At 35.6% G+C, this 26,401-nt stretch overlaps 1 protein-coding gene across 3 annotated transcripts in view; it reads left to right on the top strand.

The window, feature by feature from the left end:
- Nucleotides 1-26,401, top strand: part of FSIP1 (fibrous sheath interacting protein 1) — a 90,435-nt gene that overhangs the window by 5,491 nt on the left and 58,543 nt on the right. For all 3 annotated transcript variants that reach the window (XM_080595290.1, XM_080595288.1, XM_080595289.1), the window contains exons 6-11: nucleotides 386-470; nucleotides 4,049-4,147; nucleotides 6,285-6,382; nucleotides 6,943-7,050; nucleotides 12,979-13,143; nucleotides 22,382-22,519. In XM_080595290.1, coding sequence (XP_080451416.1) covers nucleotides 386-470; nucleotides 4,049-4,147; nucleotides 6,285-6,382; nucleotides 6,943-7,050; nucleotides 12,979-13,143; nucleotides 22,382-22,519 — 693 coding nt within the window. The remainder of the gene's footprint in view (nucleotides 1-385; nucleotides 471-4,048; nucleotides 4,148-6,284; nucleotides 6,383-6,942; nucleotides 7,051-12,978; nucleotides 13,144-22,381; nucleotides 22,520-26,401) is intronic.

The raw sequence follows: 26,401 nt of genomic DNA, 5'->3' as shown, positions 1-26,401 counted from the left end.
TTTATACTTTTCATGAATATAAATTTATGTTGTTAAAAAGATGTGATTGCATCTGCTTTGGGTGCATCTCGTAACTTCAGTGGATTTCGATTGAGAGACATAAATCCATTACGGAAGCTCTTTGCCTTGTGAAATGTCTTCATGAAAGAGCCAATGCATAACAGAGGCTTTGAAGTTCCGCCATGCCTTTGTCATAACTCTAGGAGATGTTCAAGTAGCCATAAAACTAAAACAAAGCAGTAAGGAAATGTTGCCACTGAACAAGGAATTTTTTGATAGGGTCTGAAGGTTGTTAGGCTTGATAAGCAGATAGAGTATTTTGCAGCAACTTCAAAGTAAACTTATGCTAGTAACTGTATATTTATGCTTTATTTATTTTAAATAGTCTGATAATACCACTGGAAGCCATGAAGAGATAGAAAACACAAAACTTTTCTTAACTTTGATCTCATCGTGGCAGCATACAGCTGGTAAGTAGGAAAGAAATAAAGACCCTGATCTAATTCTGTATTTTCTTAATATTCATATTTTTGTTGGATAATATTAAAATAAAGCTTTCAAACTTTTAGAATAAAAAATGTAAAAACATATCAAGGGACTACTGGAAAAATTAAATCATTTTTGCATTCTCACAGAACTCAAAGTTGTGCTCTATGATGATTTTTCTTAGATTTTGTTGTTGTTATTGTTGCTTATTTGTTTTTTTTTATTTTATTTTCCAAAGAACTGGCTACTCAAGAAAGGTAAAAATTTAAGATAAGTAAAACTTGCTTTTTTCAAGTTGGTGGCCAACAAAGATGATTTCAGAAAGGATGCCTGACTGAGAACACTGGTAAATTAAAGTGATAATAGCAGATACAGGGAAAATACAGAGCAGAAACCTGCTGAAAGATTTGGATGTCTTTACCATCTTGGAACATCTGGGCAATAAGAAAGAAATCAGAATCGATTTTGTAAACAAAATGACAAAATTTCTGATGGTGGTTATTGGTGGTCTTAGCAAGAGAGTTTGCAAGGCTGGAGTACTTCATGTAGGAAAGGCAGTCAGTTAAAAAATATTAGGCCTAAAAAGTTGCTAAGAAGCTCTAACAATGTGGGCCTCGCCACACATGTATTTTGGAGACAATTTTCATGTGGGAATACGATTAAGAGTGAGAAGGAAGCAATGTTAATGCCATTGTAAGGATCTGATGATATTACGGTACCAGAGCTAGGGAAAACCTGAGCCTTTTTAGGAACTGTTAACAGAAGAACCAAGAGAGTGGGACCAAATGATGATACTAACTAATCAGTTATGTGTTGAAAAATAATACAGGAAGGTGCATACACAGCCAAGGTCCTTGAAATGAGGTCCAAAGAAAAGTAAAAGGAGTATGGGTTGTTTACATTAGCTTTGATACTGATTACATTACATTACATTCACTTCTAAGAGATGTTAAGCTTCTGATCATGATAGAGAATTTGAATGAAAAGGATCATCAAATAATACAGTGTGATTCTAAGGAAAGATAGAATATGAACTATGAACTTACTTTTAAAAATCTGCTTTTCCTTTTTTTTTTTTTTTCCTGAGAATTCTGGGAAAGAAAGTTTAGAACAGATAGCAGTTTTAAAAAATGAAACTGTTAGACATGTTCTCAAACTACTTTAAGAAAGGAAAGACCAGAAAGTCAGATAAGATAGCTTTTGAGTTTCATAGTGATATGAAGACAAAAATATTCAAAGCGGAAATAAAAACACTGATAAGAATCTATGTTTGCATTTTAGTCTTTTCTCTTAAAATAAAAGCAGGCAGACTAAATAAAATGCCTTTCTTCTTAAGTAGAATTTAAAACAGCAAGAAAATTCTATAGCTGTATTAAAAGTAGACAAGTGACTAAGGAAGGACTGAGTTCTTTAAGTCAAAGGTAAACAAATATTTAATGATATAGAGAAATGTGCAATAAGGTGCATAACAAAAAAGTCTGATCAAAATTACAGTGCATATCTATGTAAAACTACAGATAGAATAGAGAAAGAAGAAAGTTAAAGACTATTTAGATATGTTTTCATGTTTTCTCTATTGAGTCAGAAGGGCATGATTCTGTTGAAGTTCTATAGCAAATAATTGAAGTGTATTCTGAATTATTGGTAGTTTTCTTCAAGAATGTGCAGAGGATACACAAGCTCCTAGGGACCTGGAAAAATAAAAATATTGCCTATTTTAAAATGATTTCTTTCTTTCTGTGCCTGTACTCTAACTGGAGGAGACACTGGAAAAGAAGTATCCTGTAGGCATCTTGCTCGTGATGTCTCCACTAGGGAGTGGGGTGAACAAAAACTGCCTGGATTTGTCAAGAAGCAGTGTCAAAACTGCTTGAGAGTGGTTTTCAAAAATTTGTTGTATGAGTATTCTCTCTTGGTGCTGGAGGTCTCAAAGACATGTCAATCACACACATTTTTCATCCTGTCCTTCATCTGTATATCTTGGCTGAAACGGTTTCTTGGTTGAAGGAAAAGAATTGAAAGGAAACAGGATTGTGGTACAACCTACCTTTTTGCTTGCTGGGGAGAGAACAAGGATTAGAGGATTGAATGGATATTTCTAAGCAAAAATTTCAACTTGCGTGTAGTAATGTGTGGTCAAAACACATCAATAAAACTACTGCAAGGTAATGTTTCTGTGCTAAGTTTGGCTTACTAACGGAAAAACAGGATTTAAGTTAAGGTTGATATTTAAAAAATCTCCACTAGATGTCAGCATATAGCAAAAAAACCACACCAACCACCCACCCAACCAAAAAAACAGGCAGGCAAGGAGATATATATATATATATATATATTATATATAAATATATGTATAATGACTTCCATGCTTTGATTCCTTTTTTATTTTAAAGATAACACCTTGATGCAGAGATCATGTGTGTCATGGTGTACTGTATTTACAACGCTCTGCTTAGTTTAGATTTACATTTCTCCACTAATCTGATCTTTGCCTTGAATTTTCTGTTACATGCTTGTGCTTTTCGGTTTTTATTTACTTATTTTTTTAAATGTCTGCCAATGACTTCCAGACCTGATGGTTGCCCTGATTGATACTGAAGTGGATGCAATTAATATATTTTGCTTTTAGAGTTTTAATTTGTTAAAGAACTATTTTAAATAAATTATATGAAGGAGCCATTTAATTATAGCTTTTAATATGGCTGTGAGATCAAACAAAAGTTTTGGGTACAAAATCATTAATAACAAATGCGTCCCAGCTGCTCAGGCACTAAACCCCTCTGACACACTCATAGCAGACATGTAAATTAGGAATTACTTAAATGGCCTTAAATTCATCTCCTGTGCTCTGTGTAACAAACTCATACTGTCAGTCCATTAAACTTAATTAATACAGGATACTGGTTATTTTTTAATTGAAAAGCGTATTTGTCATATGTGGTATATATGTTTTTTTTCAATGTGAGTCTTTTTCTGTATGTGCTAAGTTTATAGATTGTAGGTTAATACCCTTATGTTTTCTGCTGATATATGTTTGTACCATGACTTTTTTTTTTTTAATTTTCTTGTGTAATTGAAACAACTGATGCATGCCAGGTGTCTTTGAACACTCTCTTTTCCTAGACTATACCCTTGACCTAAGCCTCTTGGAAGTCAAATAACTCATGTAGAGGGAGAGACACCAGCTGTGAAAATCTGGGTACTTTATTCCCATTTAAAACTCAAGGTGACTAAGCACATGGTGTCTGTGGAGGCTTTTAAACGTAATGACCTATTTTCTACTACGTAATTACTTGTCATGTATGTGTGGTATGTAGATTCACTAGTTGCTAAAAACACAGGCATATAAAATAACATATTTCTTCTGTTACATGTTGTTACTCATGAGACAGGCTTTACACTTTTATTTCCTTTTTAAGTCTCGAAGAATGTAGTGATTTTATAATTTATCCAAGTAAATTTTTGAAACTTTCTTGTGTGAAATTTTATAACATGATATGCATGAAACTAGGTTTTCTTTAAATACATTTTAATTAAATTTTACTAAAGACTTTCTTTGCAGATCCCTTCCATGTTAAAGAAGATGAAGTATGTACTTTAGTATTTCACACACAAATTAATCCAGAAGATTATGACTGCCATAAAATCCAACATAATAAAGGTAAGCTTTATTATCTGGTAAAACATCAAGTACAATGACTGGGTAATGAAGACTAGGCTTTTGTAGTTAAGCTGAACCATCAGAAAAATTAAGGCTTTTTAGTGAAATGGCAATGATTCTTTTTTTTTTTTTTTTTTTTTTCTACATATGATAAAATAGAAGAGTTTTATTTGGGACTTAAACTAAGCATTTAACTCAAGATGCTTAGAAAATTTTTGCTCCCAAGTTATAATGTTTTTTGTTGTAAAATGATAAGGTGTGTAACATTCATTGTATAATGTGCCACTTTTTTCTTGGAAATTTTTGAAAAACTTGTGTTTGCTGTTAATCTAAGATACGGTAATCATTCATACATTACCTTATATTCAAGAAATCATCTAACAATGAAGAGTGGTGTTGTATACAGTTTCAACTGTTCTGTAATTTTTTTGTTTTCAGGAGAAATTTTATGGATGTTGTGGCAAACCTAAATCTTCAGACAACTAATTTTATATTTTGTTATGCCAATTATTGTAGAGGCTGCAATGCTGTCATGTATTAAGTACTTTCTGGAAAAATCAAACATCTATACTGATTATTTTAGATATTGTTTTCATGCACTACTTAGAGGTATCAAATGCCGGTGGTAGTGTGGAGTGTCCAATACTTCAAAATAAATAGAACTGCAGAACTGCGCTTTTGTGCTTCTGTTCTTTCCCTATTTGAAATTCAAATATGTGTGGTTGAGTAACTTCTCACATGTGTTGTGACATAAGAAGAATGGCTTCAGCTGCCATTGCTGTCATCTGCAATTCTTTATTTTCTTGTCATCTCCCATTCTTTGTAAACAGAAGGGCCTTACTGGTGACTGGCTGAGATGACAAAGACTTTGTAAACAGGTGTTCCTCAAGGCTGGACCACTGATGGCAGCAGCATCTCTTCACTTTACAGAATATGACTGCATGTTTTAACTGTTCTTATTCTTAGATGATCCCATTCCTTGATAGATTTAAGATCTTACCTGGCAAAGTTAAAGGTAGTTTGGGTTGCCTTCAGTAAACGATTGTGTTCTTGATCACGTCCCACACCTAAGTCCATTAGGATGTACTTGCAATTTGAAAGTCAGTCTGATCACTGAGAATATTGTATAGCTTCTTGTCCATAGAGTGTAAAAGGTTACACTGAATTAATTTTATGTCTTTGGGGGTTTGCCTTCAGTCTGAAAAAAATTATTTCCATGTAAACTGTAAAAGAGTGAGCTGCTAGAACCTGTGTTAAGGCTTATCTTCTATAATCCAGCATGCTAAATTGAAGTTATTTTTGTAGATGGAATACCACACTCCATTTCTTAATTTTCTACTTTTCAGAGAAGTACTGTGCATACTTCTCAAGTAGTTTGTGGGACTAAGGTATTGTATTTGCTTAGTCATATTATTTAATATGATAAATATTTGGTGTTATTTGGTGGTCGTGAAAGAATTGTTTTCTTAAAACTAGTACAAGTCTCTGAATAACTGAATTTGTGCCCATAATTATATGATGGATAGAAAAAGAAACTTACGTGAAATATTGTCAGAACATCATTTAATTATGATGTAGATTTAATTGGTACAAATAACGTATGTGGCTGTTTGTTCAAGTCCATGTTGAGTTTTATTTTTAAACAGAATTTGTTTTATAAGCTGTGTTGTAATAATATCACATATATCATCTGTTCTTCAGCTGTTTTCTTTAAAAAAAAAAAAAAAGTACTTGGTATGACTCCAAATCATTCTGTGGTTTCCCAAAAAATTACTGTCTGGTTTTGTACTGATGATAAAACTGAAACAATGATAGGGTTTGAAGGAATGCTATGGCTTTTAAAGCAGCCATGTTTAACATTTTTGAGGTCAGAAATCCAAAGGCATTTTAGCCTTCCCAATGTTGTATGATCTCAGATAATAAAAGCTTAAAAATGAGACTAGTTTTTGATGATAGTTATCTCTTTTAAATACAGCTATATAAGTTTTATATAGATAATGAAAACAGCATATCAAAAGGTTGTCTATCCACTTTACAAGTTGGTTAAATAGTTTAATGGACTTACTGTAATTACAGCTCCGACTGAATCAGAAAAGGAATGATCATAACTTAGCAACTTTTTCTCCTCAAATTTCAGATTATCCAAGTGAAATAGAAACAAATGATTTTCATCAAGCAGAAAAAACACAGAATAAAAGTAAAAACAATCAGGATTTCATTAAAAAGAATGTTGAGGTAAGCATTAAACCAACAATCATTAATATGTTATTAAATGTTAACTGAAAAATAGTATATAAGCATTTCTGGAGACAGATGGATTTCTTTATCAGGGACATGAAAAGCTAATTAGGAGTAAATGAAAAAAAATCTTACTATTAAAAATTGATGTTTATGGCAGAGTACTGTATAAAATAGTTCTCATCTTGGATGATCATGTTTCTAGGGTAGGCATAATACTGCTTTTGCATACTTGCTGAAGAGTACTGGAAGTTGAATTGTTCTGTTTGTGCATGTAATAGAAGACATGTCAGAAAATGGAAGCCTTGACTTTCATGCTTTCTTTTCCATGTCTCTAATGATTTCTTTTGATCCAATGCCACCCCCTCCATCCATGTCTTTGTCAATGACTAGTATAAGATTATCAATTTATTACCTGTCAGAGTGATATTTGTATTATGAGAATAAACAAATTTTGGATGTTAATTTCACAGAGTTAAAAAAATTTATTTTGATACTGTTTGAGCTAATGGAGTTCTAAAGGTTTTATGTTTCTTTTCGTTTGCAAAATATTTCAGCTAGCAAAGGATTCAGGAAACCAGACAGCTATGCTTGAAGGAGAAAGGAAAAGGTTAAGCGAACTATTGAAAGATACAGAAGATGGAAGTGAATTGCAAGATCTAGAGGTATGTGAACTTTAATTTGTACTGTCCTTGTGTATTTAGCTTACTGTAAATCTGAATTTGATTATTGTTTTAGTCTTGTCATGAAGTAACCAACTGAGATAGGAGAGAAACCGAACAAGTCCAATTGGTTTTGTCTGCAAAAATTAATTTTCCTTGGCTTCTTTGTTCACTTTACTGACAAGTGGAAGTGCACAGGCCTCAAATAAGCAGCAGAAGTTTCAGAAAAAGTTAGACATGGATGGAAAAAGCCTTAGAAGCACACTGAGACTACTTTTTATGCAGAAAACGTGAAGTTGCTGCATAAAGATGCTGAAAGGCCAGCATCTACTTCAAACAAACAAAAAACAACAACAACAAACAGCACCACAAAACTCAGAGTTGTATCAGAACATGAATTTTAGGATGCAGCAATTGGGGAAATATATACTGATGAAGCTTGTGTGTGCATCTGGAAAAATAACTGTGTGACTTCCAACTCAGTCTGTCTGAAAAGTACACAAAGAAGCCAAAAGCCTAAAATTAAATATTGGACGTGTGTTTTAACATAATGCTGTTAACGAGCAAGCAGTGCACATCTACATACTGCAGTGGATAGAAAGAGCTGAAGTAAATAGAAATACTTTTCCTTATGGAGAGTAGAATAAATTGTGATTATGCCAGCCACCATTGCTTGAAGGAGACTGTGTGCCACAAAATGATTCCCAGTAATGTGAGCATGTCAAATAATCTTTTGATCTCCTAGATACTAGTAGACAGCCTTTATTCATTACTCCTTTGAGGGAAAAATCACTGTGATAGAGTTGTTTGGAACATTTCTTATGTTACAAAAGTAATCATAAAACTGCTAGGCTATGGGAATGTAAAATTTGATTTGAAAAATGAATCATAATATAAGCCTAGGGTATTTTTCAAATATATATGGTATTAAACTTTCTAAAGATAAGTATTTTCATAGTATGATCATCCTTAAACTATGTAAATTTGATATAATACTTATATGTAATATAGTAATATAAATGCATTTTAATAAATAAGAAGAAATGCTGGGAAAATCCTTGCTTTGTTTAAAAAAATTACGTGACTTTTTAATTTTTTTTACATTAAAATGTACATCAAGTCTATAGTAATGTTATGAATTTTGTCACAGTATGTCAGCATACACTGAATCTCAGTACCTATGAAGAAAGATGTGAACTTTGTGTAGAATGAACAAAATATAATCTAGGTCCAGTTTCTGTTTAACTTAGACAACAAAAATTATCTGGGCTAAATTTTCAGTAGGATAACTAACACCTTGCATGTAAGGCAAACAAGCAGATGCATTGTATTCTTTTGTCTTTCCATGTTTTACTCTTACTTTCCGAAAAGATTGAGAGCCATCCAAGAAGTGCTGTTCTTAATTACTCTTTTCCAAAATGTGGCTAAAATCCATTTTTATAAATTACAGTTTCAGGATATGGGGTAAAGAAGTGAGCTCAGACTTTTCTTCATCTGAGTCCAAACGGGTTATGGATACAGAGCACTAACCTTACCAGGGTTTGTGGCGTTAAACAAATCTGTAATTTACTCAACTTCAGTGTGACTTCTGGGTTGACACTCTTGTGGTCACTGGTCCAAAACACATTTCTCTTTCATCCAGGGAAACTAGTAAATATTCAGTGTTTTACCATTTTTGGAGCTTTGTGGAGCAAATGTGAGTTGAGGAGTCCAGGAGACAGGAAGATCTAATGAAATGGATGATGTAAATGCCCGGTATTTTAACAATAACTCTTCTTTCACAGATTATAAGCTAGAGCAGAAACACGGAGAACTTAACCTTTGCTGATTATCGGTATACAAAGGTGTAAAACTATCAGGCACACTCAGTGTTTCTATTAATGAGAAGAAAAACTTCGACTTCTATAAAATTGCAGCAGTCTTCCTGTTGCTCTGACCTTTGTTCCATCACTTTACATAGAAAATTCATATACTTTTTTTCTGGACGTGAACACCATGCTTGCAGAACTGACATATTTATCTGTGTAAGATACTCATCGGTTAATGATCAGTGATATTTGACTTAGCTGACATAGTTTAGCATTAAAAAATGCAGTGTAAATGCATCTTTGGTTTAATGTTGATCTATAGGTTAGGAAAGTTGATTTTCATTTTAATTTGTTGTGTATTAGAAGAACAAAGTTAAAGCTCAGTGGATCATTATTTAATTATTCTTTTGGCCGTGCATTCAGGAGGAGATTCAAGGTCTTTATTAAATATGCTTGCAACAGGTTTGGCATTGTAATCCCATGTAAAGGTCAAAATCTTCGACAGAAACAGTGCTTCATCCAGTCTTTGAATAGGAAGAAACTGTTGGGAAAGGGTGGATTTCGATTTATCTTGGTTTTGGTTGGTTGTTTTTTTCCTCTTGTTGGAAAGGTTGCTTGGTGTTTGATTAATAATACCATCCCTTCAGTTCTTTTAAAGAGATGGTCTTTTGTTTGATAAATGGCAGCGTTTAAAAATCACAAACTTTACAGGTATTTTTTCCAAATAGCTGATACAGATTCCGACTAGCAATGTGTGCCTTTTCTGTGCACCAGTTCTTAAGGCACCACGGCAGTGGAAAAGTGCAACATTTATCCAAAGTTTGTATTTAGCATGTGGCACTATTATGTGGGCACGTATTTATAGAGCATGTACTATTCATATCAAATATTAAGTAGGGCACTACAGAAGAAGCGTGTTGCTGTATGTTCTTGATACAATTCCTGTTTTTGTCAGTTGTAGTTTGAGTGTATTGGTTTATGTGGCAAGGTTTGCTAACAGCAGGCTGCAGGGGTGGCCTCTATGAGGAGTCCTGCAGCTGCCCTTTGTTAGATGAGGGCCAGCTCCAGCCAGCTCCAACGGGCCCTTCTGCTGCCCAGAGGCGAGCCATAAGCGACGTTGTTTGCACCTCTGTGAGAGCAGATTTAAGAAAGGGGGGGGGGGGGGGGAAAACAAACAGCTGCTGCTGTGCAGCAGCTGGGAGAGTGAGGAGTGAGAACCAGCCCTGCAGACCCCCAGGTCAGTGCAGAAGGAGGGCAGGAGGTGCTCCAGGCATGGAGCAGAAGTTTCCCCTTTTGTCCCCCTTTTCCTTTGAGGAAGGGGAGAGAGCAGTTGTGGTAGAGCTCAGCTGCCCAGCTTGGTAGAACCACCACAGTAGGTTAGTCTAGTCACTACTAGACCATCCCTTTAAAGAAAATAGCTCCTAAACCAACTGCTAAAATAGAGTAAAAGGAAGGATAATACTTAGCTGCTTGAAACCTGCCTAGCTTAGAGAAAGATTCTTTCTCCGTGACTTTTGAATTATATTATGGGTGACTCATTTCCCAAGGCTGCTTTATAACAAAGATCAAAGGAAATTATCAGCTAATGAGTAATCTAGACTGCTCCAAGCTGGCATGGGTAACTGTCCAACTGGTGGCCACTTTCATGTTATTTTGTTCTGACTCTCAAAAAGTTGGTACAACTACATTGGCTAAAATATTTTAGCTTTTGGAGGTTGTCCATCAAGGCAAAGCTGGGTATGCTGTATTAATTCTTCTGTATAGTGTAATGTGGATTAGATAACTTCATTTGACTTGTATTACTAAATATGTCAAGTATCTGAATAGAATAGTTCAGATGGATGTGGCCTTCAAAGATAATCTAGTCCAACTAAGTAGTACTTCTTACTTTAAAAAGACAAGACTATTTAAAATATTTCAGGCTTATATAATTGTCAAAACTGCAGGGGTGTAAGTCGTTTCAGATGTTACATAGTAACAAGCACCGACTGCTGTTATAAAAATATTGTTCTGAGTTAACATATAGGAAACATTGACAGGACAGAAGCATGTTTTCCAAGACAAATATCAAATCAGTGGCTGTCTTGAAAATGCAAAGGAGAACATGTAAGTCTGTTTAACCCTGGATTAAAGTGGCTACTGGGTACCTGGAAAACTTCTCCTAGAGATGTTTCTGGGTGACTCTCCTGCTATCAGGTCATGTTTGGTCAGGCTTACTAGATCTGTCGTCATACTTGTATGAGAAAGCAATAGAGAAGCTGCTTTTGTTTCACAAAACCAAAATAGAAGTAATTTATGATAGGAGTTTGGGGTGTGTGTTTTTGTCTCTTTGCAACCAGCATGCTTTAGGGTAATGAGGATGGCCAAGCTTTCTCAGGCTTCCTCTCTTCCACTGGCACAGATTGCTCAGAGAGGCTGTGGAATCTCCTCCTTGAAGGTCTCCAAAAGCCACCTGGGCACCCTGCTCTGTGTGGCCCTGCCTGAGCAGGGCTTGGACCAGGTGGGCTCCAGGGGGCCCTGCCAGCCTCAGCCACTCGGTGATTCTTTTTGATCCCTTGTCAGATGGAAAATTGATGTGCTTTTAGACATAGCTGCTGATTATGTTTCCTTCTTTGTCTTGCACACGAGTCTGTTGCTTCCAGTTCCTTCAGAGGACAATAGATAGCAGTGTATTATGTTCCACTTTATTTGGACTTTTAAATGAATTTTGGGTTGTGCTGCTGTGCAAGTGTGATTGAGCATGTACCAGAATGGATGTCTATCTGTATTTGCTGCCAGACTTTTGTTATGAGGTGAAAATTGTTTGGGGGAGTTTGGCAAGATGTACCATTATTTAGTGTAGTTGAGAACTTCTTGTTTTTATATCTGTTGACTTGCATTTGTCTTTTTTTTTTTTTTTATAAATATATTTTGTCTCAAGTTTGCTATGCAGCCTATTCCATTCTCTGTTCAGTCCCTTGGACTTCAGGTGTAATATGGTGTTTCCAACATAAGAGGTACTGTTTGTGTGGGCAAACAAGGAGCGCAGAGATGCATGGCATAACTGAAGTGTCTTAGGTTGATGCTTGTCGACAGTTCTAGTGTGGTTTCTATTGTGGTTTCTGAGGGCTATGCTTTTCTGCTTTAATATTAGCATAGAAAACATGAGATTATAGCATGTTCTTTGTTTGCTGGTTTAGGACTGGTGGATCTACTTCTGTCAGACAATTTCCTCTTAATTTCTGTCCTCTGTGCTATCTTGCAAAGGAGCACACCATCTGTAAAATTGATATTCATGTCAGTGGCATCAGAAAGTGATGCTTGTTGTACAGCACTGGCTCTATGAACAAGTTGGACTTTGGCAAACAATTATTGCTTCAAAAGGGAGCTGGGACTGCTGTGTTGAGCAAATACAGTATCTGCAACAAGGGGGGAGTTTGCATCCATGGGAGAAAGCTATGATGGGCCTGGCATGGCATGGCATGGCATGAAACTGTTTCGAAGGTGTAACTGACTTGGCTGTGAGTGAGATGCATCATTAAGGTAAAGGGGGTTAGCTATCCAAAGTACTTCTGTTGCGTGTAAAGAGAACTTGATCAAAGGAGTTGTATAACCTTCAAAGAATGGGTGGGGGGAACTTGGGTAGCTCTCTGATTGCTCTCTGGCCAGTTGGCATGGAGGTGAGGCAGCTGGCTTTAAGCAACTTTATTTCAAGGCTTCTGAGTGGCCAGCCAGTAAGGGACACAGGTTTTGGACTTGTGTGGAAGTAAGTAAAATAACTGCAGAAATCTGTTAGGTTAAAACAACGCCCTTTTTGGTATTGCATTTTATGTAGATAAATGAATGCATGTAGATGTGTAGGTGCTTTCTGAAAAATAAAATGAAGTATATGTATATATTTTAAGTCCACTTAAGTTGTTGCTTAATTTTATTTTAAAAATGAAAAATGCATGCTTCTTGTTGTTTGTTGCATATCTGCTTGTGGATGTGCTTGATACATGAATACTGGCAGAGTTCAGCTATACACTGAACTAGATGAGAACTTGCATTTTGTTCTTAAGTACAGTTTACTTGATGTATAACTGCCTTTAAAGTCTGTTTCCTTTGGGAAAGAGGATTAAATATTTTCCTTATCTTTCAATAGGATGATGAATCTGTCTGGCTAGCACCAGGAGAAGGGTACACACCTGAACCGATGGAATTTCACCACCTAAATGAGATAGACATTAAGCTTCAAATACTACTATCTGATGGGGATTTTTCTGCAATTTCGAGCTCTTACTTCAATTCTCCAAGCCAGATTTATCAGGTATACTAGAGAACAGACCTTTCAACAAGAAATTTCATATGTAGAAATTGATAATCAGATGTTCTGAACAGCCCAAGGGCCTCAGCGGTGCGGTCAGTATCGTAATATCCATAATAATTTATCTTTGGGAATTAGAATTTGTTTTCTTTTTATCTCAGGATTCCAAAAGTGCCTCTTCATGTATGGTCTGACAGATAATGCTGTTATTGATAAGCAACGTTAAAGATTGCAGAAAGTGAATTGAAATTGTATATGTCATGCTTTTTAAGGGTCTTTGTTTTTCTCCCTTGCCTGCCAGCACTAACAGGAACCTTTGGGGTCTCAGCCTTGGTTGTTCGAATTTTGTAGATAGAAGGTTGTTTTTTCCCACATCCTAGGAATGTTGACCATGGTGTAATGTGAGAAATAACTACGTAAAATACCATTAATTCCTATTTTTGCACTTATTTGCACACAAATTGCTTACTTTTGTAAAATTCACAGTTCATAGCCAGAATAGAGGCTCTGTAAGACTGTATATTGACAAAACCGTTTTCATTTAACAATGGATTGAGGGAACATCTCATCGAGGAGTTAAAATAACTGTTTTTTCTTCTTTTTTTCTAATTTCCTTTTTTTTTTTTTTTTAGGCAACATTACATCATTTATAACAGCATCTTAATTCTAGTTTTCTATTGGCTTCTTTCTGGACATCAAATTTTGTTTAACCTGTAGTAGTAGTAGTTTGTTTCTCCTCAGTTCTGGAGAAGTTGCATTTCGAGGCTGATCATGTACCAATCGGGGTTTAATGTGTGAGACAGCAACTCCCTCTAGTGGTTAATCACACAAATTCAGTTGTTACCCAGGTTGTTACTGCAGGTTCGTGGACCTAAGCTTGAAATGATTGTTAGAGCTTGTGTTCACTATCACAAGATATCAACATCAGCTTGAAGTTAATGATACTGTCTGTGATAATGAGTACTCTGTTTGGGGACGCCTTGTCCAAGTGTTTGTTGTTGCTTCCTTTGCAGGTAAAAGCTTGAAGGATTTGAATAGAAAATTGCATTTATGTATATACTAATTGAAAAGAGTAATACATTATCTTGTTGAATAGTATCAGACTTAACAGCCAAAAAGAGATCCTGTGTTGGGAAATACAGGATTCAATTTGTCAATTTTTCTTCAGATAAACTACAATATGGGAGTCATTTTAGTGAAAGTTATCAAAGAACAGAACTATTTGTAGGTGACATCATAAATTTAGAGAAAGAGTTAAACATAATAAATATAAGTTGAAGTGGGTAGGAGGTTTTAACTATTTAAAATTGGATTTAGAAAGATATTAATTGTACAAATCCAAAACTAATTTAAAGAAAAAAAAGTTAAACCCTCCCACTCTTTAGCTGTCTAATTCTAGAATGGTCTTGATTTCTGGATGCTTTTCCAGCTGACACCAAAATTCCCTAGGCACATGCATTGCTGATTCTCTGCTTCTCAATGGCTGTGGCTCTCTGTGGATGACATAATTTCATTGTGATCCAAACATTAGGGAAGTCAGTGTTGAATTCTTCATGAAGCCTGATTTTGTAGGTGCATTGTGATTTATCTGGCACTGTGACATGACTGGGCTTGCTTATATTTACATAGAATTTTAGCTGCTAACATTTTTGTTGGTAAGTGGAGGAGAAAATAGCTCTGTCAACTTTCAGAAACCTGTCTGCTTACTGTGGAAGCTTTGTACTGGATGTAGCCTGTAGTTCTGTGTTCTCGGTTGTAGTTATTTGTACCTTGATACAATCACTTCAATTCATATGTAGAACAGTTACAGCAGGTCATGTTCTGAATTTGCTTATTTGAATTCATTCTCAACACCTTTTGTTTTCAAATTCCTTTACCAGTTGCTTTTTCCAAAAAACAGGAGCTAACGTGCAGCTGTAGCTGAAAAATTAGTGACTATTTTGAATCTAGAGAGCTTCCTGTCAAAGGCCATATATTTTTTTACATGTTCTAAGCTCATTGCTGCTCATGTTTTTTTTAGAATAGCCTTATTTATCATGATTGATATCCTCTGATATTGTTATAAACTCACAAGTTTTCATGATTATTTTTAAACAACTTTTTATTCTTAAAGCATCAGTTCTGATATCCGAAAATAGGTGGTTCATTCAGTACAAAGAATTCTGATATTTCTCTGTGTCTTTTGGATCAAAGGCAAATTGATCCATGATGCATCATACAATCTGTCGGACTGAGCTAAAGAATTGAGCTAAATATAAAAGTAATGTTTAGGGAATTACACTGGTTTCATACAGTATAAGGGGGCTTCCCATATGAGACTAGGCTTCTGTTTGTACTGGGTTAAGTTCTCAGGACCTCTGAAAAAGGAAGATTTTTAAAGTCCTGCAAAAATGAAACAGAAAAATAACTTGCCACAAACTTCATGGAAGACCTAACCAGGTGAAGTTGCTATCATATTCTAAAAAAAGTATAGATTAAGAAAAAAAAAAAAAAAAGTGGTCTCCAGATCTAGATTGCTGCAGTCCTGATCTTTCTTTTGTGCCAGTTGTAAATCTTACTTTTTTCCATGTCCACGATCATGTTAACTCTTCCCTTGAGCGTGGCATTTTTGTCTGGTCTTGAAGCCATTCACTGCTAATCTCAGTGCGATCTAGATGGTTAAATTGTCTGGTTTGTATATATTATTTTAAAGATGTAGTACGTTTCTGTTTAGTTTCTATACTGTTTCTCTTTCCTCTAGCAGGACCTATATCAGGGTGACTTTATGTCTGCTTTGGTCTCTTTCTGTACTCATCATACTTCATCAGTAGTTGTAGCTAGGACACCTCCTCCATTTAATTTCTTCACAACTCTTTCACGTTGTGCTTAGGTTTGAAATGTTGTCTTTGAGCTGTCAAAGCGCACATCATTTTGCTCAATGAAATCTCCTTCTATTCTTCAGCTGCCTCTTTAGGCTATGACTGTTGCAACATTACCTTTTGGATTTACTCTTTAGATTTAATGTATTTGCAGTTGTTCTATGACATACTTAATGTGCTTCCGGCTGCTTGAAAAATTTAAGTAGTTTGATTGGAGGGGAAAAAATGAATGTTCAAGTTTTCTTGTCTCATACTCTGGGATTTATTTTTGTTGTTGCTGGGTGGGGGTTAGTTGTTGTAGTGAACGTACAAGAAGAATTTAGCTTACAGTTTTTGTACTTGTTTTGGAGAAGCTCTGTCTGCTAAATACAGGGCAGCCACGTAGTGAATGATTTATTTTGCAGGGTGAATTGACAAATTATTGTAGAAGGGCACATGATACAGATATACAGGGTAAGGTCAGCTGACATTCTCAATGAGGCAGAGCAAGTTATTGTATTGTTCTGCATGCTCTCTCATTCTTCTTATATGCTTGGTCTTTGTGGCTAATTTAAAAACTAAAACTTAAAATAGAAGAATTCTAAGGAGTGAATACATTGCTACATCTGCATATACATATATGCAAACATACTTTTACTACTGCTTTTCTTACACAATCTTCACTGGCATATGAAACTGCCAAACAATAAAAGTTATTTCAAGTTTTTTCAAAAAAACTTTCAATTGTGTTATAACAAGCTTATCAAGGAAACTGTCAGGCACTAAAGATGAGGAGATAAATGTCTTCTGCAAGATCTTATCCCTGTGTACTTTCTTAGGAATACTTCAGGCTTTCCAGTTGCTTCCATGATGACAGCAGTACCGTGTAAGTGGAAAAGCCTGAAATCTTGAGAGAGTTGGGGAGCACTGGGACAGCTCAGTGAGAACTGATACACAGAGTGATTAAAGGTTAGAGATGCACTCCTAGTTCTGGCATTGCCTAATATTTGATTAAGGCTTTGATTTTCATCCTTAATTATCCATGTTTCTTGGTGGTGCTGGTGGCAAGGGGAGGTGATGAACAAAGTGGGAAGCATACACTTTTGTTGTTGTGCCATCTGGCAACCTATGTAAGTGCCTGAAGCAGGTTCAGAAACTCTACTTGAAAGTGATGTTTGAGATAACACTAACTGATGGCACGGAGGTTGGTCTAACCCCGGGAAAAATGAGATGCTTTACCAGTGAATGGCATATATATGTACTGACAAGAGGAAGGGCAAGATGTGGATGCTGGATCTCTGCAGGCCCTAGAAAACAAGGTTCTGTTGTGATCACAGTTCTTTCATCTTGTTTTCCTCAGGTGTCCTTACTCTGGTTTCACGTTCACTTTCCTTTGCTTTCTCAATTTTACTCCTCATTGGTTCCTTTTATCCCTGTATCTTAAGCTTTTTGGTCCAGATAGTTTTATTTTTCAGATAGTAGTTTTCAGAACTCTCCCCAGCATCCAAACAAATTTAATTCCCATGGTTTTTTCCTTCTTTGGTTCCTTTACAATGCTTCTAATGCAGTAGAAATTTATTTTCTCTTTTTTTTTTTTGTTGTTAATCCAGACTAGCTTGTCTGATGTTTTTTCCTTATGCTTGTCATATTTTTTCCTCCCTTGTTCTTCTACTCCTTCTCTTCTAGTCCTGTTGCAACCCGCTCTAGGTATGTCCCAGGTATGGTGCTAGTATCTTCCAGAATGAGTTGGTTAACGAAACAGGGTTTTGATAAAATTCATGAATGGCATCAGATTGGCAGATGTTGCAAAGGAATTATGATGGGTTATAGAAATGTTTTTAGAAAAGTAATAGCTTCAGAAAGGTTAGGTGCTACTTACTGCACGTAAGAAAGAAAACAAAACAAATGAACAATCTGAAATGGGGGTAACTGACTGAGCAGTCCTACACAAAAAAGGAGAAGGGATCTGAAGGAATTGAGTGATGCCTTTGCTGAAAGATGATCTTGCTTTGTGATAAGTGAACATGAATGCCATGTGCAAGACAAAGGCAGTAAGAGTTCTGGTTTTCTGCCCCCCTTTGTAGGGCTAACGTCAAGTGTTTCATGACAAGTTTTTCAATTGCTGCTTCAGTTGGTCACAGCAACTAAGTGAGGAAATAAGGTAGATACCAGTATTGAGAATTGTTGCAGGACAGAAGTCTGATTAGGAAAGTGGGTGCCCTTTCTTTTGAAGAAGAGGCATCACTCAGTGGCATCACTCTTTCTTTTAAAAGTCAATGCTGAAATTCTTTCTGACTTCCATGATATGTGGATTGCATCTACTGTGGTTAAGTAGAGTATAATGCATTAGTGATGGGGAACATTGGAAAAATTGTTGGTGTTTAAACATCTGCTTGGGTTTTGTTTAGAATTTTAGAAGTAATTAAAATGAAATTAACTTAGAGTTGCATATCTTAAAGATGTACATTCTTTTCTTTTGAAGAATTTCATTAGATATAACTTTCAAAGAGCAAACACTTAATCACCACTGGCTCAATAGGAGAGAAGCTTCCTGCCACTTACGAATACATTGGCAGGATATAGGAACTATGCTCCAGCCCAGAAATCTTTAACAACTGGATTTAATTATCGTACAGTACCATAGCTGAGCTGCTAAAGAGAAGCATACAGATTCGTCTTTTTGTGCAATCAGTCCAGCTGGATTCAGAATGCTTTTCCATGACTAATGTTCTAGTTTACATGGAAATGTTTCTCATCAGAACCTAATTTCTCTCTGAAACATTTCTTTGTTTTGGTGCCAAGTTAATTAAATATTTTTAAAATGCTTTTGTCTTACTCAATATTTTTTGGGGAAGAACAAATTAAATTCAATATAATCCTGGAAGAAACAGGAAAATGGTAGGATGAAGAATGTAAAGTGCTAAGACTGAGTATGATGTTCAGTTACCAACTTGAACAACTGCAAAACTACCTGAAAATAAAGAGCAATGGAGACTCTGATTAAGGAAGCAATAATATCTGTCTGCTTGATTATCTTATTAAGATAATTACTTTAATGTCATTTATTACCTTGATGAATTCTTTCATACCTGTTTGGCTTCTTTTTATCAAAAAAAAACCCAATTTTTCAATTATAGCACAAAACTATAGTTAACAGTTTAAAACTAAATGATTACTCAAAGGGATGAAAGATTCTGTAGACATTCTGATGTTTTCATTAATGAACTCGTATAGCCTATACTCTATGCCTCTGCTTCACTAAAACGGATGATTTTGACAGATATCTCTGCTTCAAGGCAAAGTTAGAAGCAGGTAAATAAACTGATCAGCCTGTTTTATGGCTCAAGAAGATTGTAGGGCACCACTGTCTTTCAGGAGGTGGCTTTTTGATTTGGTTTGGTTTTTAATTTTTAAAGTCTTAGAGCAAAGAAAATGCAAAACAATTTTAGCCACTTCAAATACTGGGTATTTCCACTTATATTATGATCATTACAGCTTTGATTGTTGCTAAGTACTTACACCCTCCCTTGTGTAAGTAATAATTTTATTTTTTACCTCTATTTTATTTTTTTGATCATTTTTAATGATCAATTTGATCATTTTTAATGATCAAAATGATGAGAAACATAAAATGTTTTGAAACAGTTGAAACATTGACAATAAAATATTTTCTGTGACATAATACTTCCCTTCATGCAGATATCTTGAGAAATATGTTATGTTATAAAATGAGTATGTGGAGAAAATTTGTCTTAACTTTGCTCATATGGTGTGAATTCTGATCAGTTACTGTTCAGGGATGAGATAAATGTGACTGTAAGAACTACTTCTGTGAAAGCAGAAGTTTAATCTCCATAGTGGTCAGATATCAGCTGATATGCTGAGACTACAGCTGGTAGGTATTCCCAAGAATACAGGGAAAAGAGTATTTTATAATTGTTGACTTTCATTCAACTATTTTCTATAGTTTTTGTTTGTTTGTTTGTTTTTTAAAATTCTGGTCTCTAGAAAAAGAAAAAAAAAACTTTAGGAAAATAGTGCAAGGCTTTCCAGCTTTGTGTTTTCCACTACTTATTAGCCTGCTGGTTTATGGGCTAGGATTTAAAATTCTTGTGACCTCTCTTCTCAGAGATTTATAGAATTCAACAGAAATTTTGGTTTGCAATCTTGGAGCTAAATAGAATTATATCAGTCATGGATATTTGTGTGGGTGAATGTTGAAACAAATACTTTTTCCTCCCATTTTCTAGTAAATGTTCAGAGCTAAAGTTTTTTATCCACCACTCTCTGATAAGAATTGGCTAGATATCATTGCAGAGATCAATACTAAAGAAAAGTTTGTGGAGAGTAAAGTCATCAGGCTCAGTTTGGAATTTCTTGAACAGTGTTGACTTACTTGAGAAACAAATAGGCTTAAAATCATATGCAGTGTGATAAAAAGAAAAATACATCACAATACACAGTTTTCCTGAAGTCTGAAGGGCTTGCTCACAAGTATATGCAGCAGCTGAGCTGTTTCTCTCTAAAATGTGACATGGACTAGGACAGAGATCTGCATAAGGCTGGCTTCAGGAAATGGGGGGAAGAAGATAATAATTTTGAAGGTACTACCTTTCTGATTTTGACTCCACTCACTGTTACCTTTTAAAATCAAGTTGGTATTGTAGCAATATTTTCAGAGATGCTGTTTGCAGTTCGAGCTCTCTTCTTGATTGAAGGCTGAGTTCATATAAAAATGTCAGCCAGGAGTCCTTGCATACAACACGTGCAATGAAAAAAAGAATTAAATCACTAAAGTATTCAGTGATTTCTCAGTACCACTAATGCATATTCTTAGTTGTGTTCATAACATTGTTTTTTAAACCAAATGATAACTGCAACTCTAATCCATACTGAGCACTAACTGCTTGGATGACAATGCCTCTATATATGCACAGATCAAAAGATTGGATTTAGGAATGTAATTGCAGAAATAACTATAAATTTTTTACAATGAAAAAGTGAAATATGATACTGCTCTTCCCCTTTTCTCCCCCAGGATTCCATGGAAGGTTTAACTTGAATTAAAATCCCTGGGAAAACAAAACCATGCAAATCATCTTATTAGAGGGAGAGTCAGTTATACTTTGGGCTCATTTGCCAAATCTGTATTTATATCACAGATATAAAGTTGCTATCCTTGTTTCATGTATTAATAAACACAAGTTTAAATAAATCCCTTTTTTTTTTTTTTTGGTGTGTTCTATGTAGATGTAACTCATGCAGTTTTCTTGCTGTTGGGCATTATATTTAACTAATAAACTCTCTCTGTATTTAGAAGCCAAGTTTTAGACACTCAATATTAACAATTTTGGCTTTTGGTGGTCTTCACATTAAACTTGAGTCCAGTTTTGAGAGATTCCAGTCATTAACAGATGCTGCTGCTTATACCTTTGTCAGTTATAGGAAAAAATTGCTGGGATTGTGGCATACCCAACTACTGCTGATTGTAAATACATATTCAAAGATTTGTACTGTGTTTAAAATAAGTTTATTTTCAGGCATATAATGGTTTAGATTTCAGAGCTCATAGCTTTGTCTGATGTTCATAAAAATGTTTTGAGATGCTTACAGTTTTTTATACCTTATAGTTGAGAAATTGTAAAGATTATTCTCCTTTCTGATTAAGACGTTAACTGAAATTGTTCTGCTTGCGTGTGTTTATTAAGATAACTTGAGCTGCTTCTGATAATAAAAATGAAAAGAGTATGTTTTTCTTAAATGGTTGCTTGTGTTCCTTTGGGTTGAATTGACTAACAGGTTTTTAGTTTTTTTCCTCTCCCTTACTGGTTTACTTGGATTCTTATACAGGATCCTTGGTTTGCAACAGAAAGTCCTGCTTTTTTCCAAATACAAGATAACTTTGCTGTTTTGCCAATATTTGCCATTCTTAATGATCTAAATGTCTCAATGATCTTAATGTCATTCATAATTATCTAAATTACTTTCCTTTCTTGCATGTAATAAGACTATATTGAATCTCAAATGTATTCAGCACTGATACAAATTTCAGAATCTGATCCAAAGCTACTGCAGGATATCAGAATGTGTCTTTAATAACAGTTGCACATCTAACTCACACTTGAACTGTGAGAGAGGGTTTCTTCTTATTTACTGTGATGTCTAGTAAACAAAGCTTACACTTCAGTTCTGATTCTTCTGTTCTCTTCTGAGAGTTGTCAGTGATGTCCTAATTCTGTTCCCTGTATCAGTGATAGGAGGAAGCTTTTCAACCCCTTGCTTACTGTCCCTGGTTATTCTAAAGATTTCCATGTTTTCCTGATGGAAGTCAACGAAATGCTCTTCTGGCTGTGAAGCAATACAAAGTCATGTGTTTAATTTCTGCCTAATCTTTCTTTCATCAGGAGTCTCTAGTTTATGCAAACAGAAGCCTAGAAGCAGTTCCAGGTGAGAAGGTTCTGCGAGACAATAAGGAACATCGTGATCAACAAAATCGTCTGAAAGAGATAGATCATCAACTGAAATCCCTACGGAGAAATTTTGTAAGTCTCCTATTTTTTTTCGTCAATTTGAAAACTTCGGAGTTTATAATTTCATTTGTCTTCACAACAAAATCCAGTTCTGCAACCCTTTGTAAATTCCTGAAGGAGCTCCTTAAGAAATATACAAGCAAAAGTCTCAAATAAGCTTTCTTAATCTGGGAGGCATTTTTCAGTTGTAATGCATCTTTTTGATTAACATAGTGTCTTTCAAAGTGAAAAAAATTGCTCTTCTCTCTTCCCCAGAGGGGGATACCATTTATAAACAATCATGTGTAAATACATCTGTAAAGCATTTTTTATGGTTCATATAATTCAGCATTCTTTGGATGACCAGGTCTAGTGGGAATGCTGTGTGTACTAAGTTATTGTGTGGTTTAGTTCTGCTGAATTCATTTAGTATATTTCTGTACTTAATTTTCATTTGATGCATGAATGTCATAGAGGCGAGGGCCATTAAAAAATGAACATGTAAGTAAAATGGTAGTAAAAAATCATTACATAATTAGAACAAGTACATCACATCATGTCCTTATTGCTACTTTTACTCAAAAGTGGGTAGAGAGAAGTCAACTTAAAATCTAAGAGGATCCTATCATTATCCTAGTAGGCAGAAATTGTTTAGTCCTAAGTCATAGAGTCAGGACTAACAAGTCTGAACTTGCAGAACTATGTGCCTCTCTCAAGTAGAAGATTACTATTCTTTTTCAGTGAGTATAATTTATTACATTACTCTCAAGTTACAATAAGGAAATATAACTTAAAAAAATGGTGGCAGGGGAACCTCAAGGACTTCAAGAATTCTTTTAAATCCTTTTTGACATATACATTGTAAATGTACTGTTTAATCTGTGCTGTTTAATCTTAAAGAGCTATAAAACAATCTATACAGAGGAGAATTAGGGAGAAAATAAACAAAACATTCTAAAGCAGATGAATTAAAAAGAAGAGTCCTAAGATGGTACAGTTGTCATTTGGTCTGAAAGCTGATATTGGCATTTGTTTATATGTTGAATCCCTCATAGATCTTTTGAAGAGCACAGAAAGAAAATCTCTAAATCTTTTTTTTTAATAACTTTGAACAAAACTTTGAAGGTTTGTCTTATATAAGATCCAATGAAACTGCTGAGGGCTCAAAAGAACATTAGGGCATTACTGAGCTGCCACTAGCAGTCAAAAACTGGATATATATGCAGATTTTTAAGATTTGAACATGTTTAGTGTTAGGTTTCTGCTTTGAGATTGGAAGGCTTTTGTTTCTCCATAGAAAGTGCTATGTGGGGAAGACAAACTAATTCAGCAGTGTATGAGAAACTGGCTTGAGGTGAAAGCTGGCACGGGTAACATGATAAAGCAAATTTTTACTACAAACTCTTTTGCTACATTAGCAAGAGGTATCATTATGGTTAATTGAGATGAAAGAGCTGTGCAAATGAGGAAGGTGGTGACTGGGGACAGTGAGCATGGGTGAACATTTGAAGTTCCAGCTGAATATGAGAACACATCTCTTTCTCTGAGGGTGACTGAGCACTGGAACAGGTTGCCCAGAGAGGCTGTCGATTCTCCTTTTCTGGAGATATTCAAAACCCACCTGGATGCCATCCTGTGCAACGTGCTCTAGGCGGCTCTGCTTAACAGGGGCTGGACTAGATGATCTCCAGATCTAGATCCAGATCTAGAATGGCCAACCTCGGCCATTCTGTGATTTACCAAGGGTTACGTCATGCTTGATGAACCTGATTGCTTTCTATGATGAAATGACTAGATCTACTCAATAAGCTGGAGGGCAGGACTGCCACTAAGCAGGATTTAGGCTGGAGGAGAGGGTTTACAGGAACTTTAAGACATTCATCAAGGACAAATGCAGAGTTCTACACTGCAGAGGAGCCTCTCCCTCCAACAAGCTGAGCTGGAGTCTGACTGGCTAGAGAGCAGCCCTGTTGAAAAGGACCTGCTGTAGTTGTGGACGTTAGGGCAGCACGAGCCAGCAGAGTTCCCTGCAGGGATGAAGGGTAACAGCCTACTTGGCTATGGCAACATGAGCATAGTCAGAAGATTAAGGGAAATAATTACTTCCCTTTAATTAGTACTCATGAGACTCTACCTAGAGTATCACATCCAGGACAGAGCTGTAGTATCTTTACTGATATACGTTGTGGGAGAATGAGATATTGTTCATAAATTGAAATGGGGAGTTTCCAATTGTATTTAAAGGGAAAAAAATAGCTCTGAGTTAATTAAGAATGGGAAGCAGGTTGCATGGAGAGACTGTGAAATCTCCATCCTTAGAAATTTTGTGGACCTGCCTGATCAAAGCCATAAACCATTACATCTGATCTCATTGCTGACCTTGCTTGAAGCAAGAGGTTGGACTGGAGATCTCCTGACAGCCGCTCAACCTGTTGATTTTTTTGCTCCTACAAGGGAAAGGATCTGCACGTTTCTCAGGTAGTAATCTTTATTATCACTGGATTTAAAGAAAAACAGTAAATTTTTAATGACTGTATATTGTATAAATCAATTTCTTGTGTGTAGACCAAAAATCCCTGTAGTCCACCTTTGGCTTTTGGATGTCCTTATTTCAGTAGTGGGCTTTCATTCTGCAGATCAGTTAGGATAAATACTATTCCCTACTAGTCTTTGCATTGAAGGAAAAAAAACAGTGGTCAATTAGCATGCATTCTTCCAGGTATCAGTTCATTTTGTGTATTTACAGAGTATGGGAACAAGGCTTCAGACAAGGAGGCAGTCTCGGTTTAGAGACTGTTCACTCACGTGTGTGAAATTTACAGTAAGTCAGTATATTTAGCTCTTATCTGCTCAAAGTACCAAAACTTCCTTTTAATACACCGCTCTATCTACTATGCAACTGTTAGTTAAAACATGGGAGGCAAATAACTAGAGGAATTCTGTGGAACTTCAGTATATTGAATAGGTTAATGGGTCAGCAGATAAAATAAGTCTGTATACTGTCATCGTTTCCTGTTCATTGACCTTTATATCACCTTTTGTCACTACTGACCTTGTTAATGGGACAAACACAATCTGAGGAAATGCGTCTGGGAACTCTGTGCTGGTCTACCACATGCCTGGGAAATGCGGTGGGCTGCTGACTTATTCAAGTATTTTGAATATCAATGTTCCAAGACTTGATAACAGTATTTTTTGGTATCAGCCTGCAGGCAAACATTTGCAACATACTGGACATTTATCCTTGGCTAGAACGTGTGGGCATTTAGAAGTCTAAACTGAAAGACTGTAATATTTATTTACAGTGTTAAAAACACAAAGTTTGTCTGTACCGGTGTAACTCATGGCCAGGCTAGCTTTGCTGCACGCTATGCAGCACCTAGTAAGGCTTAAGGGGACATAACGTGTATTGCCATCAGCTCTTGCTCTGTGCTGTGAGATCATAGCATATGGATATGAAATATTTGTGTATAAGGTCTTCTGTGAGATACCTTTAGAGGGTGAATGAAGCACTGCTTCCAGAAGATACTTATTTTTTAGTTTCATGTCCTTGATGCCATTTAGTCTTATTTCTGGAAAATATAGTTACTACTAAGGAAGATTTAGACAGAACAGCATGGTATTATGATGCAAGCTACATAATTGGCTATATTTTTTTTTCTAATTTGTTGTGAGAGTCTGTGCATCCAATCTATGTAAGTTAGCAAGCAGGTGTTATTTTCAGAGTCAGAATGCCTAAAATCGGTTAACTTTTATGCAGTATGGACTGGGTGCCTTGATTATATACCAAAGTAATATTTTGGCCATCAATTCTGTATCAACATTAGCAGCAAAAGTGGTCTCTGCCTAGAAACTGTGACAGAAATCTGATCTGAATGATTGGGGTGAGGGGCATGTATGTAGATGTTATGTTTC

Source organism: Anser brachyrhynchus, assembly GCF_964034855.1.
Source record: "Anser brachyrhynchus genome assembly, chromosome: 5".
NCBI lineage: Eukaryota > Metazoa > Chordata > Aves > Anseriformes > Anatidae > Anser > Anser brachyrhynchus.
Note: the sequence above shows the minus strand (reverse complement) of the source record. Positions and strands in the feature narration are given on the sequence as shown.